Below are 22,382 nucleotides of genomic sequence, written 5' to 3' on the forward strand. Positions count from 1 at the left end.
AAGAGTTTTTGATTTCACACTTCCAAGATACAGAAAATGGTAACTCATACATTTTATCTGCATGAGGGTGGTATTTTTCAGCATAGAAACAAAATATCATGATAGTTTACCTTTGGGAATTAAAATTAGGTTTCTTCTTATCTCAGGATACCAAAAGTGCCTGTTCACTTATGATTTGAAGGATAAGGCAATGACTGATAAGTATGTTAAAGACTGTAGGAGATGGATTGAAATTGTATGTCCCTTGTTTTTAGTGGCCTTTGTCTTTTTGCCTTGCCAGTAATATTGAGATTTGAAGATTAAGAATCAAGGTCTCAGCCTTGAGAAGTGATTGTTTGACTTTTGTACTTAGAAGACTACAATTTATCCCATGCCCTAGTACTGTTGCCTCTACTATAATGAGGTTTAAAATAAAACCCCCTGATTCTTATTTTTCATTTATTTGAGCAAGCTTATATACTTCTGTAATGTTTTCCTCTTATGGCCAGAACTGATGTATCAGAGAATATGTGTAAAAATGTTCATTCGCAAAACTTTTTTCAGTTACCAGTGTATGAGAAACATCTCTTTAAGAGGCAAAAATACCTGTGGGTTTGGTTTTTTTCTCCTTTTGTAAGGGCACTTTAATGTCATTTTTATTGGCTTCTTTCTGAACATGAGGTTTTGTTTTACCTCTAGCAGTATTTTCTGTAGCTCAGTTCCAGAGGAGTCAAATTTTCCCGTTGATCATTTACCAGCTGGGATCTGATGTGTGAAAAAGCACCTCCCTCTTGTTGGTAATCACATAACCCCTGCAGTTGTTACCCTGAGCTTCCCAGTGATTGCCTGATCTTGTGTTCAGTGTTGTCAGACATCACCTTGAAGTTAATGTGACTTGCCTGTGATAATGAATGCTCTGTCTGGAAATGTTTGTCCAAGTTATTGTTGTTGCTTCCTTTCAGGTAATAGCCCAGAAGTATTTGAACAGAAATCTGCATTTAGGTGTATGCTAATCAAAGAGTAATGTATTATCTTTTTTGAGTAATTTTAAACCTAACAACCAAAACCAGATAGCTAATTCCTTGTTACCTTTCATTAGTGAAAAGCAGTTCCCTTCAGTTTTGTTTTGAAGCATGTAAAAAGCTTTCAGACGTTGTAGTTCTATGTTTAATTTAGAATTAGCTTAGAGTTGGATATGATGAAGTGCACATTCTTTTCTTCCAATAATATGTTTAGAAAAAGTTGTTTACAGATACAGTTTTTTGTATATTGTAGCTGAGAAATTTACTGTTGAATGTTGAATTGTGAAGGTTGTTTTCTTTCCAATTAGTCATGCTACTTGGAATTATTTTCCTTGTGTGTCTATTAAAATTTCTCGAGCTGCTTCTGAAAGTAAGAATGAATAGAGAACTTTTTTATTCTATGGGTGCTCATGTCCCTTTGGGTTGAATTCATTATCAAGTTAGGGGAAGGTTTTTTGCTTAGGCTTTTTACCTTTGCCACTATTGGATTTTTCTATAGAATCTATGGTTTGCAAGAGAAAGCTCTGGGTTTTTTTTCTGATTACCGCATAACTTTGCACTTTTGCCAATACTTTTCATTCTCAATGAACTGAATTATGTGTAAGTACTGAAACCTGACTGTATTTGGGACTGATAGAAACTTCAGAATCTAGTCCAAACCTATCGAAGGATGTGAGAATGTGTAACCCAAATCTTTAACAAAGGTTGGGCAATTAACTCCAACTTACAGAGAGAGGGTTTTTCCTGGTTTACCACGATACCTAGTAAACAAAAGATGTTGTCATTTTTGGCTCAATTTTTTCCTTTTCCTTCTGGCTTAATTCTGATCCCAGTATGGTTAAGAGGATCAAACTTTGAACCAGTCATTCAGTCACCCCTATTCTCAGAGTGCTTTTATTGTTGTAGTCAAAATTAAGTATCCAGGTGTTAGATCTGGAGACTAAGAAATTCCTCTTAAAATGCAAAGGGTAAGAATTTTTTTGTTGAACTATGATTTGCCTGATATTTAGCTATTGTATTTGAAAATATACATAATGAAAAATATTCATTTGCAGAATTTGACATTGATGTGTTATTCTAAGCATTTCACTATTTTCTTAGTAGAAATCAGAAGAGCCGTCATCTGTCTATGAAGCAATATAAAGTTACATGGTTAACTTCTATCAATAATTTTCTCAGGAGCCTCTGGTTTATGCAAGCAGAAGCCTAGAAACAATTCCAGGTGAGAGGGTTCTGCGGGACAATAAGGAAAAACGAGATCAACAGAATCGTCTGAAAGAAATAGATTATCAGCTGGAATCCCTAGCAAGAAGTCTTGTAAGTTTCCTATTTTTTTCATATTTTTCTTCCCTTATTCTGAGAACTTTGGAATTTATCATTCCTTGTGTCTTTAAATAAAATCAAGTTTTTAAGCTTTATGTAAATTTCTGAAGGAATCCCCAAAGAAATATGCAGGCAAAAGCCCCAAATAATTATTGTTAGTCTGAGAAATCTTTTTTTTTTCAGTTGTAATGCATACTTTCTTTGACTTTGAAGTATCCTATAATAAAAGTCATTATTGTCCTCTTTTCTTCCTCAGAGATGCATAGCATAAACAATAATATATAAATGCATCCTTAAAGGAATTTTAGTAGCTCATGTACTTCAGTGTTCTTTGACGGACCAAGTCTGATGAGAATATTGTATACACTAAGTTATTGTGGTAATCTTTCTTTATTATCACTAAATTGAAAGAAAAATAGCATTTTTATGTCTGTGCATTGTAGAAATTTGTTTCCTGTGTGAAGCTGATTTTAGTTTTTCACTTAGTAAGAAGAACATAAATATCTAAGTTTGTTGTGACTCTCCAAAGATCCGTGTAGCCTACCTTTTTCTCTTGGAGGTCTTTATTCAGCAGTAGGCTTACTCTTCGCAATAATTAGATTTAGGAAGAGTATTGTTCCTGTTATCTTTTATCACACTCAAAAAGGGATCTCCAGTGCAGATCAAAAGCTTTGTGATTCAGGTGGCAGCATAACCACAGTGGTATAATCTCAATTACTTACAACACCTTTGCTGTAGTTGCAAAAGCTCCAGCCACTCATCATAAGCAAGGTTTATTCTGGCAGTGCTGGAGTGGACCTGAATATGGGAACAAAGACTTTGGACGAGGAAACAGTGATTGTTTTAGAGGCTGTTCACCTGGGTGTGTATGACTAGAATAAGGAAGCATATTTAATTCTTATTTATTCACAGTTCCAAAACAATAGTAGAACTTCTTTTTTAGTGCACTGTTATGTTGTATTAAACACTTAAAAGAGAGAGACAAATAAATAGGGGAAATCTGTGAGCTTTAGTATGTTGAGTAGGGTAATCAGATAAAGTAAGTCTGCATATTGTAATATTTTTCAGCTCATTGACCTTTATATCACATTTTGTCACTACTGACCTTACTCATGAGGCAAGCACAATCTGAGGAAGTGTGTCTGGGGATTGTGTGATAGTCTACAGCAGGCCTGGGAAATGCAGTGGGCTGTTGACTCATTCAAATATTTTGTTTATAAATGGGTCAGTTCCAAAACTTGTTTGGGTTATAGCAGTTTTGTTTGGTATCAGATTACATGCAGACTCTTGCAATGTACCACCCATTTTTCCTTGACTGGATTGTGTGTATTTAAAACTCTAAATTGATGGACTGTAATGCCAGTTTACACTGTTTAAAAATACAGAATGTCACCTGCACCAATGTGTAGCATTGCTGCCTGCATTGCAGCACCTGGCAGGGCTTCTTTGGGGGACACACTGTCTTCTGATCATTGCTGCTCTGTAGCATGACTGAGATCACGGCATGTGGATGTCAAATATGTGAGTAGTAGGTCCTCTGTGAGATACTTCAGTTGCCAGTGAGGGTAAAGAAGTGTTCAGGTCTGAGTGCAAGTAGGGTTTTCCTTCTAACAGTAAAGTTAAATATATAGAAAGGATGCAATTTCTTGAGTGAAAAAAGAGCTGCCTTTAAAAAAGAGTGCTTTTTTTCTCTTTTTAACAAAACACACATAAATGAATTTTTTTCCCCTTAGATCAGATAACTTATGCGCAGTTTTGTTTGGACCTTGTTTCTATACCAAAGTAATGTTTTGGCAAATCTGGTCTCTGCCAAGACACTGCATGATGAAAAACTAAGCTGAAAGCTTGGGTTGAGGAAGGGAGACTGCATGTTTCCAGAATAATTTATGATTTCTGGAAATACTGGTTTTTATTCAATAGGTGGCACTCTTTGCTGTATGTCAGAAGAGGAATGCCTGGGCACGGTTCTAGGGCATCTTTTGACTGGTAATAAAGTTGTCATTTCTGCTTCATAAAATGCAGGTTCTGAGAGATTTACCTCTCACTTGTGGCAAGAGTCCAAGTGTGCAGCTTTTAGCATTGTTATTTTTCTTTTTTAAATTGTGCATTTAAAATCCATGTTTTTAAAATTCACATTGCATTTCAATTTCTCCTTTACTCTTTCCTAAACCCCTGTAATTTGCTATGTAAAATTATAAACAAATTCTCTGCTCTGAGGAGAGGAGGTGATTTGCCACCAGCTAGGAGTGGTGTTTCTGAATGCTTGGTTGTACTTGATAGTTGTACAATACAGTATTTTACAAACATAGTATCTGAGAGAACTTACATTAAAATATATTTTGAAAAGTCCTTTGGACAAAATATTTTAGGTTTTCCCTTCCTAGGTGGAAATTATGAATAGTTTATCTAATTTATCTAAACAGAATTTAGCTCTGTGTTAGGACTTTGCTTGCAGTAGCTATAAAGGTAAATCTATTAGCTTTTTTTGGTGTGTATGGTAGAATGCTGTATTTTTTAACTACTGTAAAATTGATTATTTAAATTTATTTGTATAATGGTAATGACCTTCTCTTCAAGGGGAATAAATCATATTCTGGAGGAGGCTGTTTGGTAGGTGCTGGCTTCTGGAATGATAATATTTATGGATTCCTCCACTACAGTTAACCTCATATATGCTGTAAGACTTCATGGTCTCAGCTAAGTCTGGGAGTAAACTCACAAAACAAAGCCAGAAGATAAAACTTTAATCTAGTTTGCATTTGATATAAACACAAAGAATCTACTAAATATTAGACTTGAATTAGTGAAACTAAGGGCTTTGGAATCTGAGTTCCTCTTTTCCTTTAAAAAAAATTGTCCCTAGTGAATTAATATACCAAAGAACGCATTGTTGAAATGCATTGTGCAATTTCAATCCAACTGAAATGTATCTGTACCGTGGTATCTGGGCCCTTGCTGAATTTCTTTTAGGTTTCAGTTTGACCTTAGTTCACTTGTTCTTCATTTGAAACCATGTCTGACTCTCTCCGCATTCTTTCATCTTTCAGTTTCCTGGAAACCACTGAGCTTATCTTTGTTTTGTGGATTGCATTGTTAACTGCTGCTTCAAAAAAATACCCAGTTCAGCTGCCAAATGCGTGTTGCTGAGCATTAATGAAAAGAATTTTATATAGAAAGAATAATAAATGTAGTTATTTTTCAATCGTGGCTTTGTCTGCTTGGCCATTTGTGATAATCCAGTGGCATGTTTGATGATGTGTTGAATTTCTTCATGGCAGACAGTAGATTGAAATGCACATCAAAGCAAGCTATTATGTAAGATAGCTTCACCTTTGGTGCCTATAATGTGTGGATTTCTAATGTATTATACTGGAAGCTGATTAATTCCTGCCATTAGTCTACCTACACATTTCTTTTTGGTTTTGGTTAAATATATGAAATCAGAAATACTTTGAATGCATATTGAATATATATGCATGTAATAGCGTGTATGCACACACATAAGTATAGATGCTAATTACCTACTTGGCACTGATACTGATACCTACTTGAAAAAAAGGTGTCCTCTTACTTCTAGTAGGTACTTCTAAAGCAAAAGCTAGATATAGTTACTGAAGTCTTAAATTTAAATTTATCAGATGTCTGTACACCTCTAGGAATCATTTTTTTCCAAGTACATGCAATCTCATGGCCATATGCATTGTTTGATTGCTAATAATTAAGGGGTTTTTTAATGCAAAGTACTATTAGGAAAATATACGTTTGGTTATCGGAATAGCTAAAATTTGCAGAAAGGTTTGCAGCTGGGGAGGATGATGAAGAACAAAAATAATAAATGTGATGATGCTTTCAGGAGCTTTGATTACCTGTAGGAACTTATTCCAAAAAGCATGATTCTTATCATTTTGATGCAAAATAAAGTATATATGTGGGAAAATCTCAGAATAAAATTAATTATTGCTTGGTCCTGAGAAGGTCTTACTGTTCATCAGGGTGATGATGGGGTTTGTTACACATAGTCTTGTTCTAGTTTTAGCCCTGGTGCTGAATGAATTCAGTGTACCTGATCCTGAGTCTGTATTAGGCAGCTTCCAGAAAAGAAGAATAATTTCTTCCTAACCACGGTCATAGTTCCTTTCTTTCCTTCTAAAGGGAAGAAGAGAGTAACATAAAGACCTACCACATATCTGGAAAGTAATTTATCAACCAGACGATGCTGTAATAGGTTATTGTATCACAGTCTCTCCAGAAATTAACTGCTAACACTTTTGATCGCAGAAACCCATCCATATTTTAACTATTCTGTGCATAGTCATTGTAGACTATAGCAGATAAATAGCAAATGTCTTTATATTAATTTATATGGTATCATGTGGTGTCTGGTTTCTAAATAAGCATGTTTTTGTCCATAAAAGTAGAAATTGCTTAATAGAACATTTTCATACGACACTGCACCAAATAAAAGGAAAAAGGACACTCTATCTAAATAAAGTTGAGATATGCCACTCTCTATGTTATTTCTTCAAAAAGTATCAACCAGGTACTAAAGTTGCTTTTCAAGCTGTTGTGGAGCTTTAAGCAAATCTTGTTTATTCAGGTTTTACAAGACTTCATTCTAATTATGTGATTGTACAGAGTTGTTTCGGGGTGAAATGTGGTAGCATTTCCACCTGGGAAAATAGATGTGTGAAAATCTTATTTTCTTCATTTGACAGCTACTACACACTAGAAGAGAGCATTAAAATTAATAGTAGATTGACAAAATGTAAACATTTCACTCATGATTTAAATAAATTTAAAGTGTATTGATTGTTTTCCACTGTACTGTGGATAAGAATGAAGTGAATAAGTGAAGCTGCTTAAAGGATTTGTAAAAAATATTTTAAAACTACATGTTGCATTAACATTCAATAAGACTAAATAATTTTTGTACACATGTTGAATTTTAAAAGCTAAATTACATTAAAATATTGATCAGTTAAACCCTTAAAAATGGTTCTAGTTTATATGAAAAATAAAGATAATATTTATGTAAATGACTATTAAATTGAACTGCATCCATATGATGGTCATAAGTATTACTGCCAGTTGCATCATAAGTATTAGTTACAGTTGATTCTGGATATCAGAAATAATTGCTGGAATTTGCTACCTGTAGTGGGACCTGTTTTAAATAGAATGGATTTCTAGGTGAGAATGATCAAATTTTCTGTCAATTCAATGTGCTGATCCTCCCTCTCCCAAAATGTAACTTCCAGTTAAGACAAGAACTCTGCTGTTTTACAACTATGCTATATTGTAGTGTTTGCAATCATAAAATAACAAGGTAACTTTGATTGCTCACTCATCTCTAAATTCATGTAGCATTACTTATTGTTTGATCTCCTCCCATTTTGTGTCTCTAACATGGCTTAAGTGCAACTACACTGCTTTCTTTTGTTTATTTAACACCATCAAACAAATTATTATTGGAAATGTGCTTTTTCTTAGACAGTGAAGGACTCCATGAAAATTGACTTGCTTCTGTGCTCTTGTGTTATTCAGTATATCTTTGTCACATTGCTGTCCTTTCTGACTTCAACAGTGTTGCTGTATTTGTCTATTACTTTTTTACTATGTCATCAATTTTTCTGCCTCCTGACCTCTCTCATAATCTCCAACCTGGGTTCCATATATCCACTCGTAATGCTCTTTTTCATTCCTTCTAAACTCCCCTTTCAACCTGTTATGCTTAGTTCATGGCTGAGATAAATACATGCCTTCAAAGCAGGATGGTGCCCTTCATCCAATGGTTATATTTGTAAAAAATTGCTCATTGCAGTGCTCATGACTGAAGCCTTCTGGTTAAAGACAGTCAAGCGTTTGAAGCACTGGAGTTTTGGTGTTTTCCAGGTACTTGCCTGTGTACACGTACCTTTTGTATGGATGTACTTAACAAGTTGATTTGAGCTTTTCATTTCTCCTATCTCTTCCCTGTTTGTACACGTAGCATCACATTTCAGTACAATAACTGTGGTTTCTAGCTGTGGTAATGTTGAAGTAATGCTTTAAATTCTGTGGTTAGTACACCGTACAGTTTTCATGATTGGCGTGTGCATGTCCCTCTGAGGCAAGGAGAAGGTATTTACCTGTTGTCACACATCTCTGCTGGCAAATGCAGGACTGCCTCATTCCTTGCTGGAAGTTAGCACTGTTCTTAATCTCTGTAGGAAAGAGGAATTACTTTTGTTGGCCTGCTTGCGCTCTGTACTCTAAGTGAAATAGTCAGGAAAAAGCCCGTTTCTCTGCAAATTTTGTTGGGGAAGGCTGTTTCTACTTGTCCCCAGGATGTCCCATTCAGATGAGAAATTAAAAACAACAGGGCTCCTGTGGATGAGACTTTTTGCAATGTGTACTTAGGTGTAATTTATCCTTTGTGAGTGAGCATCTTAATCTTTTGAAAAGTAGCATATAAATGAATCTCTCCATCTTATAGTTGGTGGCTGTGTGATTTTGAGTCTGTGATAAATGTCAACATAGAAAATTTTGGCTGTAAATTTATCTTATACCTGTGTGTGCCTGTATGTCTCCATGTACAAACTCTGTAGCAGAGCTTTGGTTTTATTCTTGAGACACTTTATCTTACCAGGCCAGGATGGAAGTGTAATCATACAGCATCCCTAAGAGTGAAAGATATAAAGCACATAGCAGATGCACAGATTGGAGATACTCCTGTAAACTACACCAGACTAGAACCCCACGTGGAGTTCCTAGGCCAAAACCTTCTTAAATGTCCTACTGATATGTGACTTCTAGAAATATTTTTAATATTGCTGTTGGCATGTTTATTTCAGTTTAAGTTATATAATATTTTATGTATTTTCATCTGTGAAAGGCAGTAGTGGTAAAAGAAACGTTATTTTCAGTATGATTCCCAAGAATATAAAAATCCCATTGAATTTATAGATAAGAGGGATACTGCAATGAATGTTTTAAAACAAACCGATAGCATACTGTGATAAATCTGATAATCACAGTTTTATGACAACGCTTAGTTGAAAACTTGAAGTATTTCCAACAGAATTTTGGCTTCTAGAAGGAGTTTCCTGTGATGAAAACAGCAGTATTCCTAGCATGAATGTAGTAACTTTATTTTCAGAAACAGGGTAGTCTTGTTTAGAGAGTCAAACAAAGTTGGTTGGAGAAAAGCTTTGGAAGTTTTTTCTCATGTATCTAAATAGTCTAATTATACATAATATTTTTTAGTTGTGCTGCACAGCACAGGTCAGTATCAAAAAATACTTAGGAGGCTGGGATGTCCTCTTTCCAGAAAATCTGCACTTAAAGTATTCCCTCTCATTAGAGCTAAGGGCATTTAAACTTTAGATGGAAAAAATGGGCAAATGCCGACATTCTGCTCCTGAGTATCTGCACTGGTTGCCAGTTTGGCAGGGTTGGGCACCTCGTGGCTTGTCTCATGCTTAAGTCTGTTTTTTGATGCTGGACTGAGCATTCCTTTGTCTATGGCCTGTGTTTGGTACACATGCTCAGAGCGTGCCAGTACACCCAAGCAGCCATAGGTACAAAATGTGTTATCAGGCACGATCAAAATTCTGCCTTTTTTCTTTCAGAGACGTAACCTGGCTTAGAGGACACCCCCACTTACTCAACCTAAACAATTTCATCTCAGTGGCTTTATCTCCATTTTGCTTCAGGCAAGAGAGTGACCTAACCCTACATAGAAATATTTTTCTAAGATTTAGAGGAGGAAGGACATCATCTGTCCCATGGTGCTATTATGATATTCATTAAGGAAGAAAGTATTCAGGGCCAAACCAGCATCAAATAGAGGCCAGGACCATATTTCTCTGGCCTGGTGATGGGTGGAATGTTGAGCACTGGTTGTATCTCTCATGCAAAATTCATGAACAGGTTGTTGGACTAGGAACTTCCTTTTTTTTGATGACAGTCTCATCATTGATCTAGATTAATGGTTTCTAACACCATGATTTTTTTTTCAGGGCTGTGATGAAGCTTTTTCATACTTGCTTATGTCCTAGCCATTGAAGTCTCTCCTCATAAAAAGTGAAATTAGGCTGAGACTTAGAAATGGCTTTCTGGGCATGTACTTTTGTAACTATGCAGGGCAAGTGTAGTTGTCATCACACAAATTGATTGTGTCCTTGTAAGAAGCATGGCCACATACTTTGTGAAAAATCCTAACCTTTAACACAGTCCTGCAGTTCCTAAAGAAGCAGGTTTGTAGGATCATCTCCTTGGCTCATTTTTATGCTGTCTGGTTTGGTTTTGGTTTTGATTTCCCCTCAGAGCAGGGTGCTAATAACAGCAAGGGTGCAGGTTTCATCCCTGTACAAGCCATTCACTTGGTCATCCTTGTGGGTCCCTTCCAACTCAGAATATTCTGTGTGATTTGCCTCCTTATTTCTGCTTTGAGATTCTGAGAAGTGTACATTGGTACATAATACTGCATGGTAATGACCACTTTTTATATGCTCTGTACAACTTATTTATGGAGAAATGCTTTCTATATGGGGTTTTGCCTTTACTTTCAACTTTCAGGTAGTACCAAAAGAAGTCCATTGTAATAAGTTGACATTGGAAGACAGAAGATACTGACTGGACTTTGTAAGAAATGCTTCTTAATAAGACCCATTTTTATTTTTGTATTCTGTCAGTTATGTTTAGGTTTATTTGAATTCCTTCTGTAGAAGAGGTTTCACATTTCTAAATGATTCCTTCAAGAGTATTTGCGCTGTATCTTCATAGGTTCTCTTTCCCTACCTCTTCATTATTATTTAAAGAGTGAATCAATTGTGTAGTTAGTTACATTTCCCAAATGCAAAACCCAGTCAAAATTAAACACACTTCCATACTCAAAATCATCTCCCATTGTATATCCTCTATCACTGCTCTGTTTTTTAAGAACACTTCCCTATTCCTTATGTGGTTGTCTTAATTTTCTGACATGCTTAGACCTCCCCATTCCATTCTGGTGGAATCCAGTCATTATTCATATCATATAGTCTTTTCTGCCTGGACCATTGATATTCTTTGTTTTAAACAGTGTATTTTTCTTTTGACTGCATTAATCTTCCCTAGTGCCTCAATGCAAAATGTAATTATACTGTGGTATGCATATATGTTGAACACTAAACAATATTTGTTGCTAAGAAGAGTATTTAAATGTTCTGAATGCTTTCACTTTTTGAGATGTTAGTGGAAAAGAAGATTAAAACTGAATAACTGCTTCTACAAACATGGGCATGTGGTTGTAGCAGTTCTCTTTTTCTTCCTAGCTGTTTTTCTTTCTGTAAATCAAAGCCTTCCTTCAAAGAAATACCAAGGAAGAGTGGTGTCTCTCAGCAGGGAGTCTGCATTCTGCAGGAAACAAACATTTTGTGCCTGTCCTCTGCTATTGGCTTAAATGTAATAGAAGCCTATTAAGAATGTGCTGGAAGCTTCTGGTTTGTGAGGAGCAGTCTACAGAGCCTTTTTTTTGTTGGAGCCATGTATATTACTTTCTCAGTGTAATTGCATATAAATATAACACAATGCTACAGTTTTTTGATTTTTTATGTATTTAACAGGTGTATGTAATTGAGGAAGGTATTAGAGTTGTTTATGGTTAGAATTTCATTCATATACAATATCTTGTACTTATTTTTTGTTTAGGGTTATTGATTGAGGAAATAAAACTCAATGTAAGTACTAACAAGTGTTTTTATTGCTAGTATTTTTAGAGACAAAGCTAGAAAGCAATAGTGAGGTAAGTGACTTAAAGTGATAGCAATAACCAGCTAAGAATTTTTTATTTAGTAAAGGAGCGAAAAAATGGTGATCTTTTTGGTATTGTATGCAAAGGAAGGCATTGTAAACTATATTTGTGGGAGAAATTTTAAGTATAGTGTAATGGTGGTCCTTCTCAGAAAGGCATGTCTGTGAACTTATATAAAACTAATCATAAACTTGAATTATGTTAATTCAAGAAATGACAAAATTAGTAACTATATAGGACTATATAGTTATAGAGACTATGCACTTATTTGTGGAGAAAGATTAGAGATAGTAACCATGCATACATTATTCAGACTCTGTGAGTGAAACACTTAGACTGTAACCTGTAAATATTACAGGTATGAAGTATGGAGATAAATTAGGGATGTCTGGTGAATTCATGCCAACAGTCATTATGCAAACAATACATTATGCCTTTCTACCTGAATGGTACAAAAATGGAATTTTCAGTGTTTGAAATTACTGTATGAGTAACTTTGTTTTTTCAGTCTCTATCTTATTGCCTAGTGATTTCAGTTACTTTATAAGTGTATCAGTGTATCTCCCTTTTTAATCAATCCACCTGTCGAGCACTCTCTGACTGGGGAAGTGTGAACACCATCCTGCAGTACAAGTTCCAGTACAGAATGGCCTTTTAACTTGTCTTTGTATTCTTTATTTTCAATTATCTGTATTTCTTATCTGTCAGTTTGCTTTTTAAATGTTTATAGTACAATAGTTTTAGTTATTTTATGAAATTTTTGTGCTGTCACTAGGAGTTTCAGGTGCAATATATGTAAGCTAAAAGCTAAAGCATACTGTTGGAAACAGAATTAGTAATGTAAGCAGGAAAATCAGCTGCAGATTTAGATTCCTTATGTTAATGACATGTTTTTATTTTCATAAAAATGAATAAGGACAAATTAGATTATATCTGTTTTATTGTTGCATGCTAAAGAAATTTCCTTTTTTTTCCTAAATGCAAGTGTTGCTTAATAAGAGGATGATCATAGTAGGAGAAGTAATATCTGTATCTTGCTTGTTTTTATACCAGGGGTTCATAACAGCATTTAGCTACAGAGTAAAGTGAGTGGACAAACCTTTTAATTAACCTCCATCATGATGCATCATGCCCTCTTCATTAAATAGCTGTAACAGGGAGAAAAGCCAGTTGTTTCTAATAATTTTCGAGTGCTTTTGTGGTTTGTATACTTCAGTGTTCTGAAGGTCGGATAGAACTACCAGACCATAAAATCCAGCCAGCGAGAGATCTGGAGCTAAGAGAGCTCAAGGATTTATTAAGTGATGTGAAACTCTATTGTTTTGTGCGTGTGTTACATAATTGCTGTCAGTGCGGGGCTGTTAAAATTCCCTGCTAGTAATAACACGAATACCATTTTATAGCTTCAAGAGGAGATAAAAGAAGTTTCTTAGTCAGCACTTCAACAATATCACAGCACATGTCAGTTTTATTATTCTGGGGCCTTCAGTTTTGGCAGATGCTCTCCATTCTGGCCGTGGTGTGGCAATTACCATATAAATTAAGCAGTGAAATAAGCTGAGTGCAGCCTTATCCCTGCTGCCTGTAACCAGGTTGCAAGTATCACAGTGTGAAACAGGCATAATTCAGGCTGATTAAATTTAGAAGGCCACATTTTGAAATCCTGGACCTTTATCCCAATTCGAGTCAATTTTAAAAGTAAATTGAAGCCATTTAGTTGCTGTGCAAACAGAGGGATCATTCTTTCTCTGCAAGGTACTCTCCATAATAGCATTCCAGGAATTAGTTCAATCCATCCTGGTTTGATTCATAGCCACTAATTATATTTCAGCATGCATTCTAACGCTTCAAATTATATGTGTCCCTACTTTAATGAGTTGTAACTAGTCCTTAAATGGGGAGCTTTGCACTTTTCATTTATATCTAACAGGCTTTACTTAGGATTTTATGGGATTAAGCTACTATGGAAAATCTAGGAAAGTAAGCTGAAATTAAAGGTTTTGTTTTATTTTGTTTTGTGCTTCCCCCCCCCCCCCCCCCCCAATACAATTAATTCTGCTCATTTGGGAAGCTTTGGAAATTGTTAAATCAAGAGTCCAAATGCAAATTTTTCAGATTGTAGTGGTAAACCAGATATTTTTCTCCATGTGATAAGTAACCTCATGTGTCAATACTGGGCAAAAAAAATAAAGATTATGTGAGCGACTGATGCTTTTTAAAATCAGAAAAATTGTGTTGGAAAATAAAAGCCTCAAAAGAAAAATAGTCTATTACATAATTTTTTCCTGGTGTTGCACTACAGAAATCAAAGCATTTTAGAGAACTGGATATGTTATGAATGGTGTAGTGGACACAAGAAAACATGGCCAGGGTTTCAGTGGGCTAGTGACAAAGCTGATGATGTAACTGCAGTCTTTTGATTTAGATTTTTCTTTTAAATTCAGTGTTATGGAAAGAACAAGAGCAGAAACTTATGCCATCAGTGTTAGGCTACAGTTAATTGTCTTTTGCTTTACTGGACTATTTTTTCCTACATTAAAATGTGATTCCACAAAATTGCTGCATTAGAGATAACCTCTGATCTTTTAATAGGATGGAAAGTAAAATTTGCTTACTTTCCACCTCCGAGGGATAATGTGCAAGAGATTTAAGGTAATGAATTTATAAGACATATCTTTGCATTCAAAAGTTTCTGAAATTCCTATCTTCTCAATTTACAAGTACTTTTGGAATAAAAACTGTTTTCCCTGTTTTGTTGATTTTCTTCAAGTAGAGCAGATGGATTTCCTTTTACATTCTTGACATGAAACTGGCAGTGTAAACAGTGAGACAAAACTGAAATAATAGGAATTTTAATCTTTATATATCAGAATTGTATTTAACCATTGTAGAAATAAACACTAGTGCCAGAACCAATTCCAGCTCAGCTCATTTTATTATTCCTACTTCAAGTCCTGTTTGGTGTAAGGTAATTCTTTTTTCTGCTCTGGTATGTTGTTTGGTTGGGATCCATTTCCTCTTTTCCTCTTGTCCTTCAGCAAGCCTTTTTCAGTAGCTGATTGACTAATTTTTCTAACTGACAATTTAGATAGTTTCATGCAGCACTTCAGTGGCCTTTAGAAACAAAGGTGGTACATAAAAATAAGCTCTTATTTGAATAGCTGGATTTTGAATTACTAAGGACTGTTAAACACTGAGGTAATCTTTCTATGACCATATTGAATACATTTTGATAGAGTTAAAGAAGAGGCATCTCCAACCTACCAGATGGATGACACATGACATTTAATGACTTTTTCTCTTTTGAAGAATCCTATTTCTTTCTTTCTCATTTTTGTAAACCTTTTCTGAAGATAGTATTAGGTAGATCATTTAAATAAAACCTACATTTTCTCTATGTGTATCTACTCTATGCATTGTTATTAATTCTTGCTATATAATTACCTTCATTAGGGCTCTTCTGTGTGCATTTTCTTAAAAGATTATATCAATTAAGACCTGCCATAATCCCACAAATTTTGAGAAATCACAGAGTAATATGACTGGCTGCAGAGATCTGTTTGGCAGAATAATTTTAATGTTGAATGCTGAAGTTACTACTTGGTTTTGATACTCAGAACTTTCAGTAAATCCTTGGTTTGGTAAGACCTTCATGGGAGTAGTTTCTGTGCTTGACAGATGTCATGTGAGAACACAGGTAACACTGGGTAAAACCAGTAATTGATGCTGAGAATGTGGGAAGGAAAGAGCTTGGTTAATCAGTAGAGATGTGTTAAAGTTTGATAAACTGTTGAGCTTGCTTCATAAGCAAATACATACAACGAAACAACTCCAAGCTACTAATTATATTATACTACATGACTTATTATCTGGATTTTTGCCAGATAGAAAATGATTAGGCCAAATCTTACTTGTATTTTCACAGTTGACCTCCCAGTAATCCCACAGAGGAAGAAAAAAACCCCAAAAAACAAACCCAAAACTCAACCAAAACCCATGGGAAGTAATATTTTGTAGGGAAAAATGTGCTTAAGTGTTGTCAAATTTCATATTGCTTCTTGAAAAATTTAATTCCACTTCCAACCTTTACTCTTATTTGTTCACAACTTTACCTATTACGTTACAAAAAATAGTTTTAAATAAAAGTAAAATGCTTCTTTTATGTAGGTATCTAAGACATTGGTAGCACCTGTCACAGTAACTCCACATACTGGATTATGTATTTGCATGGAGCTTTTGACCCTTTAGCTTTTCCTTCTCTACTGTCTCTCAGGCTTCCTGTTTGTATTCTGTTTGCAATTATTTGTAGTAGGTTTTTTTGAGTTTCAGAGTGTATCAGTGGACTAACCATGTTAAGCAGGGCAATGTAGATCACAGCTGTTCCTCTTATGTTTAGCCAATTTTGAATGTGGAGTTTACTTTTATAAATTCCGTTGAGAAGGCAGATAACAGAAAACAAAATGCCCTGTAAGAACAACATATTTTAATGTACAGTTTTAATTCTGATTAATAATTTTCTCTCATTTTGTTTTTGGAACACAGCATGCAGCAAACACTTTCTAATTCAATTTTTTCTTAATCTTCTCAATTTAAAACCATTTCTATGGTTTACCTCCCAGTTATGTGTTTGAAACTATAAACTGCCAGGTCATTTGCAGATTTGTTAACTGCAAATAAATATAAAGTTTAAGTACGGTGAAAATAAGTAGTGTTGTGTATTTTTGGTACAGGATACCAGAATCTCACGCAGAAATGTTATTTATGTTCTGGTGAAAGCTAGAGAGAGCAGTCAAGTTGTCTTAATTAATCTCCATGTATCATTAAGCCTTACTAGGTTGTTTTTTTTCACTAAAAGGGAAAAATTGTTGCCTGAAAAAAGCCTACACTCTTCTTTTAAAGGTGTCCAAATGTGATGTGGACAAAAGGAAACAAACTAAACAAGGTAAAGATGGGAATGACTTTCAGCTCTCTGATACAACAGAACTGCTGATGTCCTTAACAGAAGTTTTAGAAGCGTGTAAAAGCTAATAAAGTAACACAGTATAGGAACAATACAATATGCAAGACTGAAAATCCTGTTTTTGAGGGATTTATGGTATAGCAAGTTAAATTTTGAATTTAGTGATTTTAACAATCTGTCTGGCTTGAACTAGCTAAACGTTCTCTGTAGGAGAACACTTAAAGTAGTCTAATTAATCATTAATACAGTTTAGGGAAATGAATGCCCCCTGCAATGAGTTTGCTCTGTCTGCATAGCAGCCAGTGGTCAGCCACAGCTGAAAATTGCAAATGATTTCTGCTCTGAAGAAAAGCATTCAATTTCTGGATATTTGTAATTGCAAGAAAATACAAAGAAAAAAAATGAAGGTACACAAGATTTGAAGTGAAATTGTATGGATGTACTCTGAATCATTCTTGCATAGCTGTCTAACTCAAAATGCCTGAAGACAATTAACATGTATTTCAGCTTCATGGACTATTAAGTATTACTTTTGCCTCCAAAAATGCAGTCTTGAAATAATTTAACAATAATTTAAGAAATGCTCTATTTCTGTTAGTTATAACATCATAATTTTGGAAGCTGGTGGAAGTTTTCAGCCTTTTGAATTTCTTTTTGTTAAGAAAGGGGAACTCTGCCCAAAATTCTGTGTGCTGCCAGATCCTTCACAGATTGCCTGTGTACAAGGTTTTAACTGTAGATGCAGTTAGGCAGGTGTCAGGTAAATTCAGAGAGGGAGGTTACTTGTAGAAGTTAAATTTTAAGTCCAATATTAATTTTTTTTTAGGTAACTAAGATTTTTTTCCCCTAGAATAATCTGATAATTCATATTCTGTTTGATCACTGCATCTCTGTCAGATAAGATACATATAAGAACTTAAATCATTGCAAGACCAGTCACTTTAGAAACTCTTGATATTATATAAACACGTGTACACTGCAAGAAAGGCTACATCCAGCTAAATGAAATCCACTTAGTCCTGCATGTGCATTCAAGTGCTCTCTCTGAATGCTGTTTGTACTTGGGTGTCAGCTTGCCTCAAACATATTTAATAAAGCCCCTCATTCAGTTTCTTAGGTTGTGCTTGAAATGTTTACGGAGTCTGCTGAGGTCTCAAGTCAGTTTAAGGTTCTCAGCTAAAGCTGGTCATAATCTATGCTCATGGTTGCCATTAGTAAAATTGAAAAGTCTGTTATGCTGGTTTTTACTAGTTTACCTTCTGAAAAAGTAGACAGATGTCTTTTCATTTTGAGCAGAATACTGTTATTCTATATTTTGAGTACAGGATGGGTATTATAGCTTGGAAAAAATAAGAAGTCTTTCATTCTCAGCCCCATCTAGTTTCAAGGAATGTCATTTATGTGGTAATTTCTTTCAGCATTTATTTCCTGTCCTAAATCTTGAATGAATCAAATGGAATATATTACCTGTGGCATAGATTTTAAAATAGTATCATCTTGGCTATCTCTTTGCATGGAGGGAGAATATCCTGATACTGTGCTGCTTCTTAGGCTTTCGTACAACTCTCTAAGTTAGTTATTCAGAATTATTGCTTCTTTTGAACATTTTATTTAGCTATGAATATACATGCATGATAGTCTTTACAGGTAAACTAGGCAGTTGTGTAATGAGCCATAACATTTATGGCTTTTGGAATGGTTTATCATAAATGTTCAAGAGCCACATTCTTTGTTATGTTTTTGTAATGTGATAGAGAAAAAGCAGAATACATATTTAAAGAAGAATATTCAAAATTGAATTAATTTTCTTTAACGCATTACTTTTCTTCCTTTTTGTAGATACTTTGTGTTTTAGTACAGAAGCCTTAACAAAGAATTCTGGAATAGGAAACTGGTGATAATAGAAACAGTGGTCTTGTATCTCAGACTTCTCTAGTGAACTGATAGTGTACAAGTTGTTCAAAACATTTATCTAATCACAAATATTTTCACTTAACCTAGTGACATAGTTCTGAGCATAGAACTGTTAAAACTATTACTATATAGACAATGCTAGAAATAGTTTTCATCTTGAGTTACCATATTTATTTTTCCATTCTGACAGATTTATCAGGAGTGTTCATATAAAAAATGAAATTGTAGAAAATGTCTTAGGCTTATTTTCTGTGAAAGTGGGATGCATACACATAACAAATGTGTTACTCTTACATTATAGTTTATAACAGCAGGGTGATAGTTTGGCTTAGGGTGTCCAAAATGTCAGTAGCTTATCTCTAACTGTTGGCATCCTTTAATAATGATTATGCTTTATTGGCATATACCTGCACAACCATCTTTAATAAAATGGGAAACCTTGCAATAAGGGGGGTTTTGTTAGTGTGACAAGTAGACTAAACAGTAAAGGTGATTAAGTGTCAGAATTCATATTGGATTTCAAAGTGTCTTACTTCAGACATGCTATTGAGTTCTCTTCCATATCATACATGAAAGACATATAATAATACTGCTAGACATAACCATCTCCTCACTTTTGGTTTCCATTTTTTTCCCTCTCCAGAACCAACATAGTAGTTCTGTTTAAAATATGAGGTCAATATTTGTGTATTTAGATGCTTCTATGATGGTGAAGTTTCATAGATGTTTTAACTATATACTTGCATATATACTTACATCAAGGGGTAAATTGAGCAGCCTTGTCATAATTAGGTGCACATACTTAAGGGCATTGAAGTATGAAAAGAGGAGTCTACTTATTTAATATTTTATGATCTTTTCAATCTGTCTTCACTACTTAAATTCGTATCATAAATGTCTGATCATACAGGTCCCTGCTTGTAACATGAATTAAAAGAACTATCTATGAGTTAGGGTTTTTTTAGGTTTTAAGGGGTTTTTTTTTGTGTTTATTTAGGATGAGGCCTGTAATTTGCATTACTGGAAATTATGGAAGTGGCAAAAAATTAATGTAACTCATTATTCTGGCCTATACCTGTGAGATGGTTTTAAAAAATAATTCAACAAAATGTCTAGACCATTTCAGAGATTTTATAACATAGCAAAAATGCGTGTTTTTAGGATAAAAGTGCAATTTTCTGGTAAGAGGAATGCTTTTTTGCATTTTCTTTATGGCAATAACACCTATGAACTTCCTCCAGCTACACTAAAAAGTGGCCAGAAATATTATGATAGTCCTATCTGTGAAGTTTACTTCTATGTGATTTTTAAATTCTTGCTAGATGAGGTTTATACATGTGTATTTAGTTGTGTATGCTTGCTTAGGTGCTGCCTTGCCAAGTCAAGCCATAGAAACCAGGGCTAAATTTTCAAAACACTGTGGCATCAGTAAAGTCTGCACAGTGCACATAGGCTGTGTACAGAGTCATTTTCTCATGCAAATTATTCTTTGCATATCTAGTTGCTGCTTTTACCATAGTAACGTGGAGATTTGCTTTCACAATAGGAAAGTGCCCATTGTGTGCACATAATAAATTAGATGCATGACTCTAATCATGTGAAAAGAGTTTTTTGCATGACCAGATGAGACATTGCAAGGTAACTATTACGCCTTGAGATGACTGGCTGTGAAAAGAAAGAAAGGACAGATATTCCTTTTTTCCATCTTGGTAGTTGTCTCTTATATTTAATCATTTTGTAGAATCGGTTTTAAAAACTTTGTTTTGTCTCTTTACTGCTCAGGAAATATTAATCTTCTATTATGTAAATCATATCATTGTTTAAGCAATGGTTGATATGCACGAATTTTGTATAAAGGAATAAAGCTTTTTTGCTATGTTATACGGTTTGGCTGGATGTGGTTTCTACCTACACTCTTTAAATGTACAATTACTGATCTACTTAAAGACCAACTATTTTGTACTTTTATGGGAAACAGATGGAATGTCTGGAATTCCACTTACGAAAAGGAATCTGTATCCTGCTGAGTAATAGCAAGACGGTTGTCTTTTTTTCCTAGCTGCAGATGTAAAATTCAATAGCCAAAGGCATGCAAAATATTGAAGGTGATTTATGGTTAAGATTTAATATTGTTCCTTAAATTACATAGCTATATGGAGTATATCTGGCTGCAGGATTAATTTCAAGAGACGTAGCTTAATCTTTTATTAGAGAAATATATTTCTTAAAGGAAAAATAAAAGTAATAGGTTTAAGTGTTTCAGTTGTTCATATTATTTGTATTTTTTATTTCATGTATTTGGTTGCTGTTTGTAAGCATTCATTACATGCATGTGTACTTCCTATGACTTTACCAAGTTTAAACACATACAGCAACTAAAACTGCAATGCATCACTGAATTTTTGCTTATGTTGATGACTGCAGAAACAGGAGATGCTCAGAAACTTGAAAGATATAGCTTTATGTATTATTAAGAAATTTAAATGTGTTATTCTTAAGACTTTAATATCAGCCACTTCTGACAAGAGCAATGAATGAAAATGTTACTTCACTTCCATCAATAACTGTAATACAGATAAGCAGTGCATGTATAATCTTCTTTTATGGGCTGGACATGTATAATTATTTTAAGAAGGTGATAATTTGCATTTACCCAGAAAAATTACTGACATTTTTTTTCATTGATAACGTTTTGTAATTATTTGCTAGTTATCAGCCTTTTTTCTGGCTGGAAAAGTATTGTAATAAGATGAGGACATTAGAAATAATAAATGTAAAGAACCTCAAGCCATTATTCAGTTTGAAGCAGATATGTGGGGATAAAATAGCAATTACCCTCTTTTTTTACTTGTGTGGGTTTTGGATAATATGAACTACGTGACTGCATTCCTCAGATTTGAAGATTTCAGCAAATCATTGTTATTTTTATAATAAATTAAGTCTTAATTTTCTTCTTCAATAAGATACTTGGATTAGCAGGTGGAGAAATGTCACCAGTTTCTGTCTTAAAAATTTTTAATTGAACATTATTTTTTTGCTAACAGAAATCCAATTTTAAATTTGAAGTCCTACATAAAGACTTCTGAGCACTTGTTTGTGGCAAATAGAGGCAAAAGAAATGACTGGCAAGTTGTGTTTTTGACCACTCTTCAGCAGTGCACCATATAAATATACAATTCATAAAGGTATTTTTTAGAATTTAGAAAAGCAACTTAGAATTTGGATAAGCCCAAGAATCTTCACTCTCATTTTTTCTGCAACCCTCTGGTTGTTAAAACCACAGTGCTAATCTGTTATGGACATCTAGTAATTGGAAGAATTCCACATGTCTAGGAAACAGAATTTACAGCTCCTTTTTTTTCATGTTGGGAGAACTCATTGTTGCAAACATTCAGAGTAGAAGTGTGGG

General features: G+C 34.5%; 1 protein-coding gene across 6 annotated transcripts in view; it reads left to right on the plus strand.

Annotated features, from left to right (window-relative positions):
• Nucleotides 1-22,382, plus strand: part of FSIP1 (fibrous sheath interacting protein 1) — a 64,802-nt gene that overhangs the window by 13,698 nt on the left and 28,722 nt on the right. For 5 of the 6 annotated variants that reach the window (XM_063159340.1, XM_063159342.1, XM_063159341.1 and 2 more), the window contains one exon: nucleotides 2,181-2,318. The exons of the other annotated variant lie outside the window; for it this stretch is intronic. In XM_063159340.1, coding sequence (XP_063015410.1) covers nucleotides 2,181-2,318 — 138 coding nt within the window. The remainder of the gene's footprint in view (nucleotides 1-2,180; nucleotides 2,319-22,382) is intronic. 6 annotated transcript variants of the gene reach the window in all.

The sequence above is a fragment of the Melospiza melodia genome, chromosome 6 (genome assembly GCF_035770615.1).
Source record: "Melospiza melodia melodia isolate bMelMel2 chromosome 6, bMelMel2.pri, whole genome shotgun sequence".
Taxonomy (NCBI): domain Eukaryota; kingdom Metazoa; phylum Chordata; class Aves; order Passeriformes; family Passerellidae; genus Melospiza; species Melospiza melodia.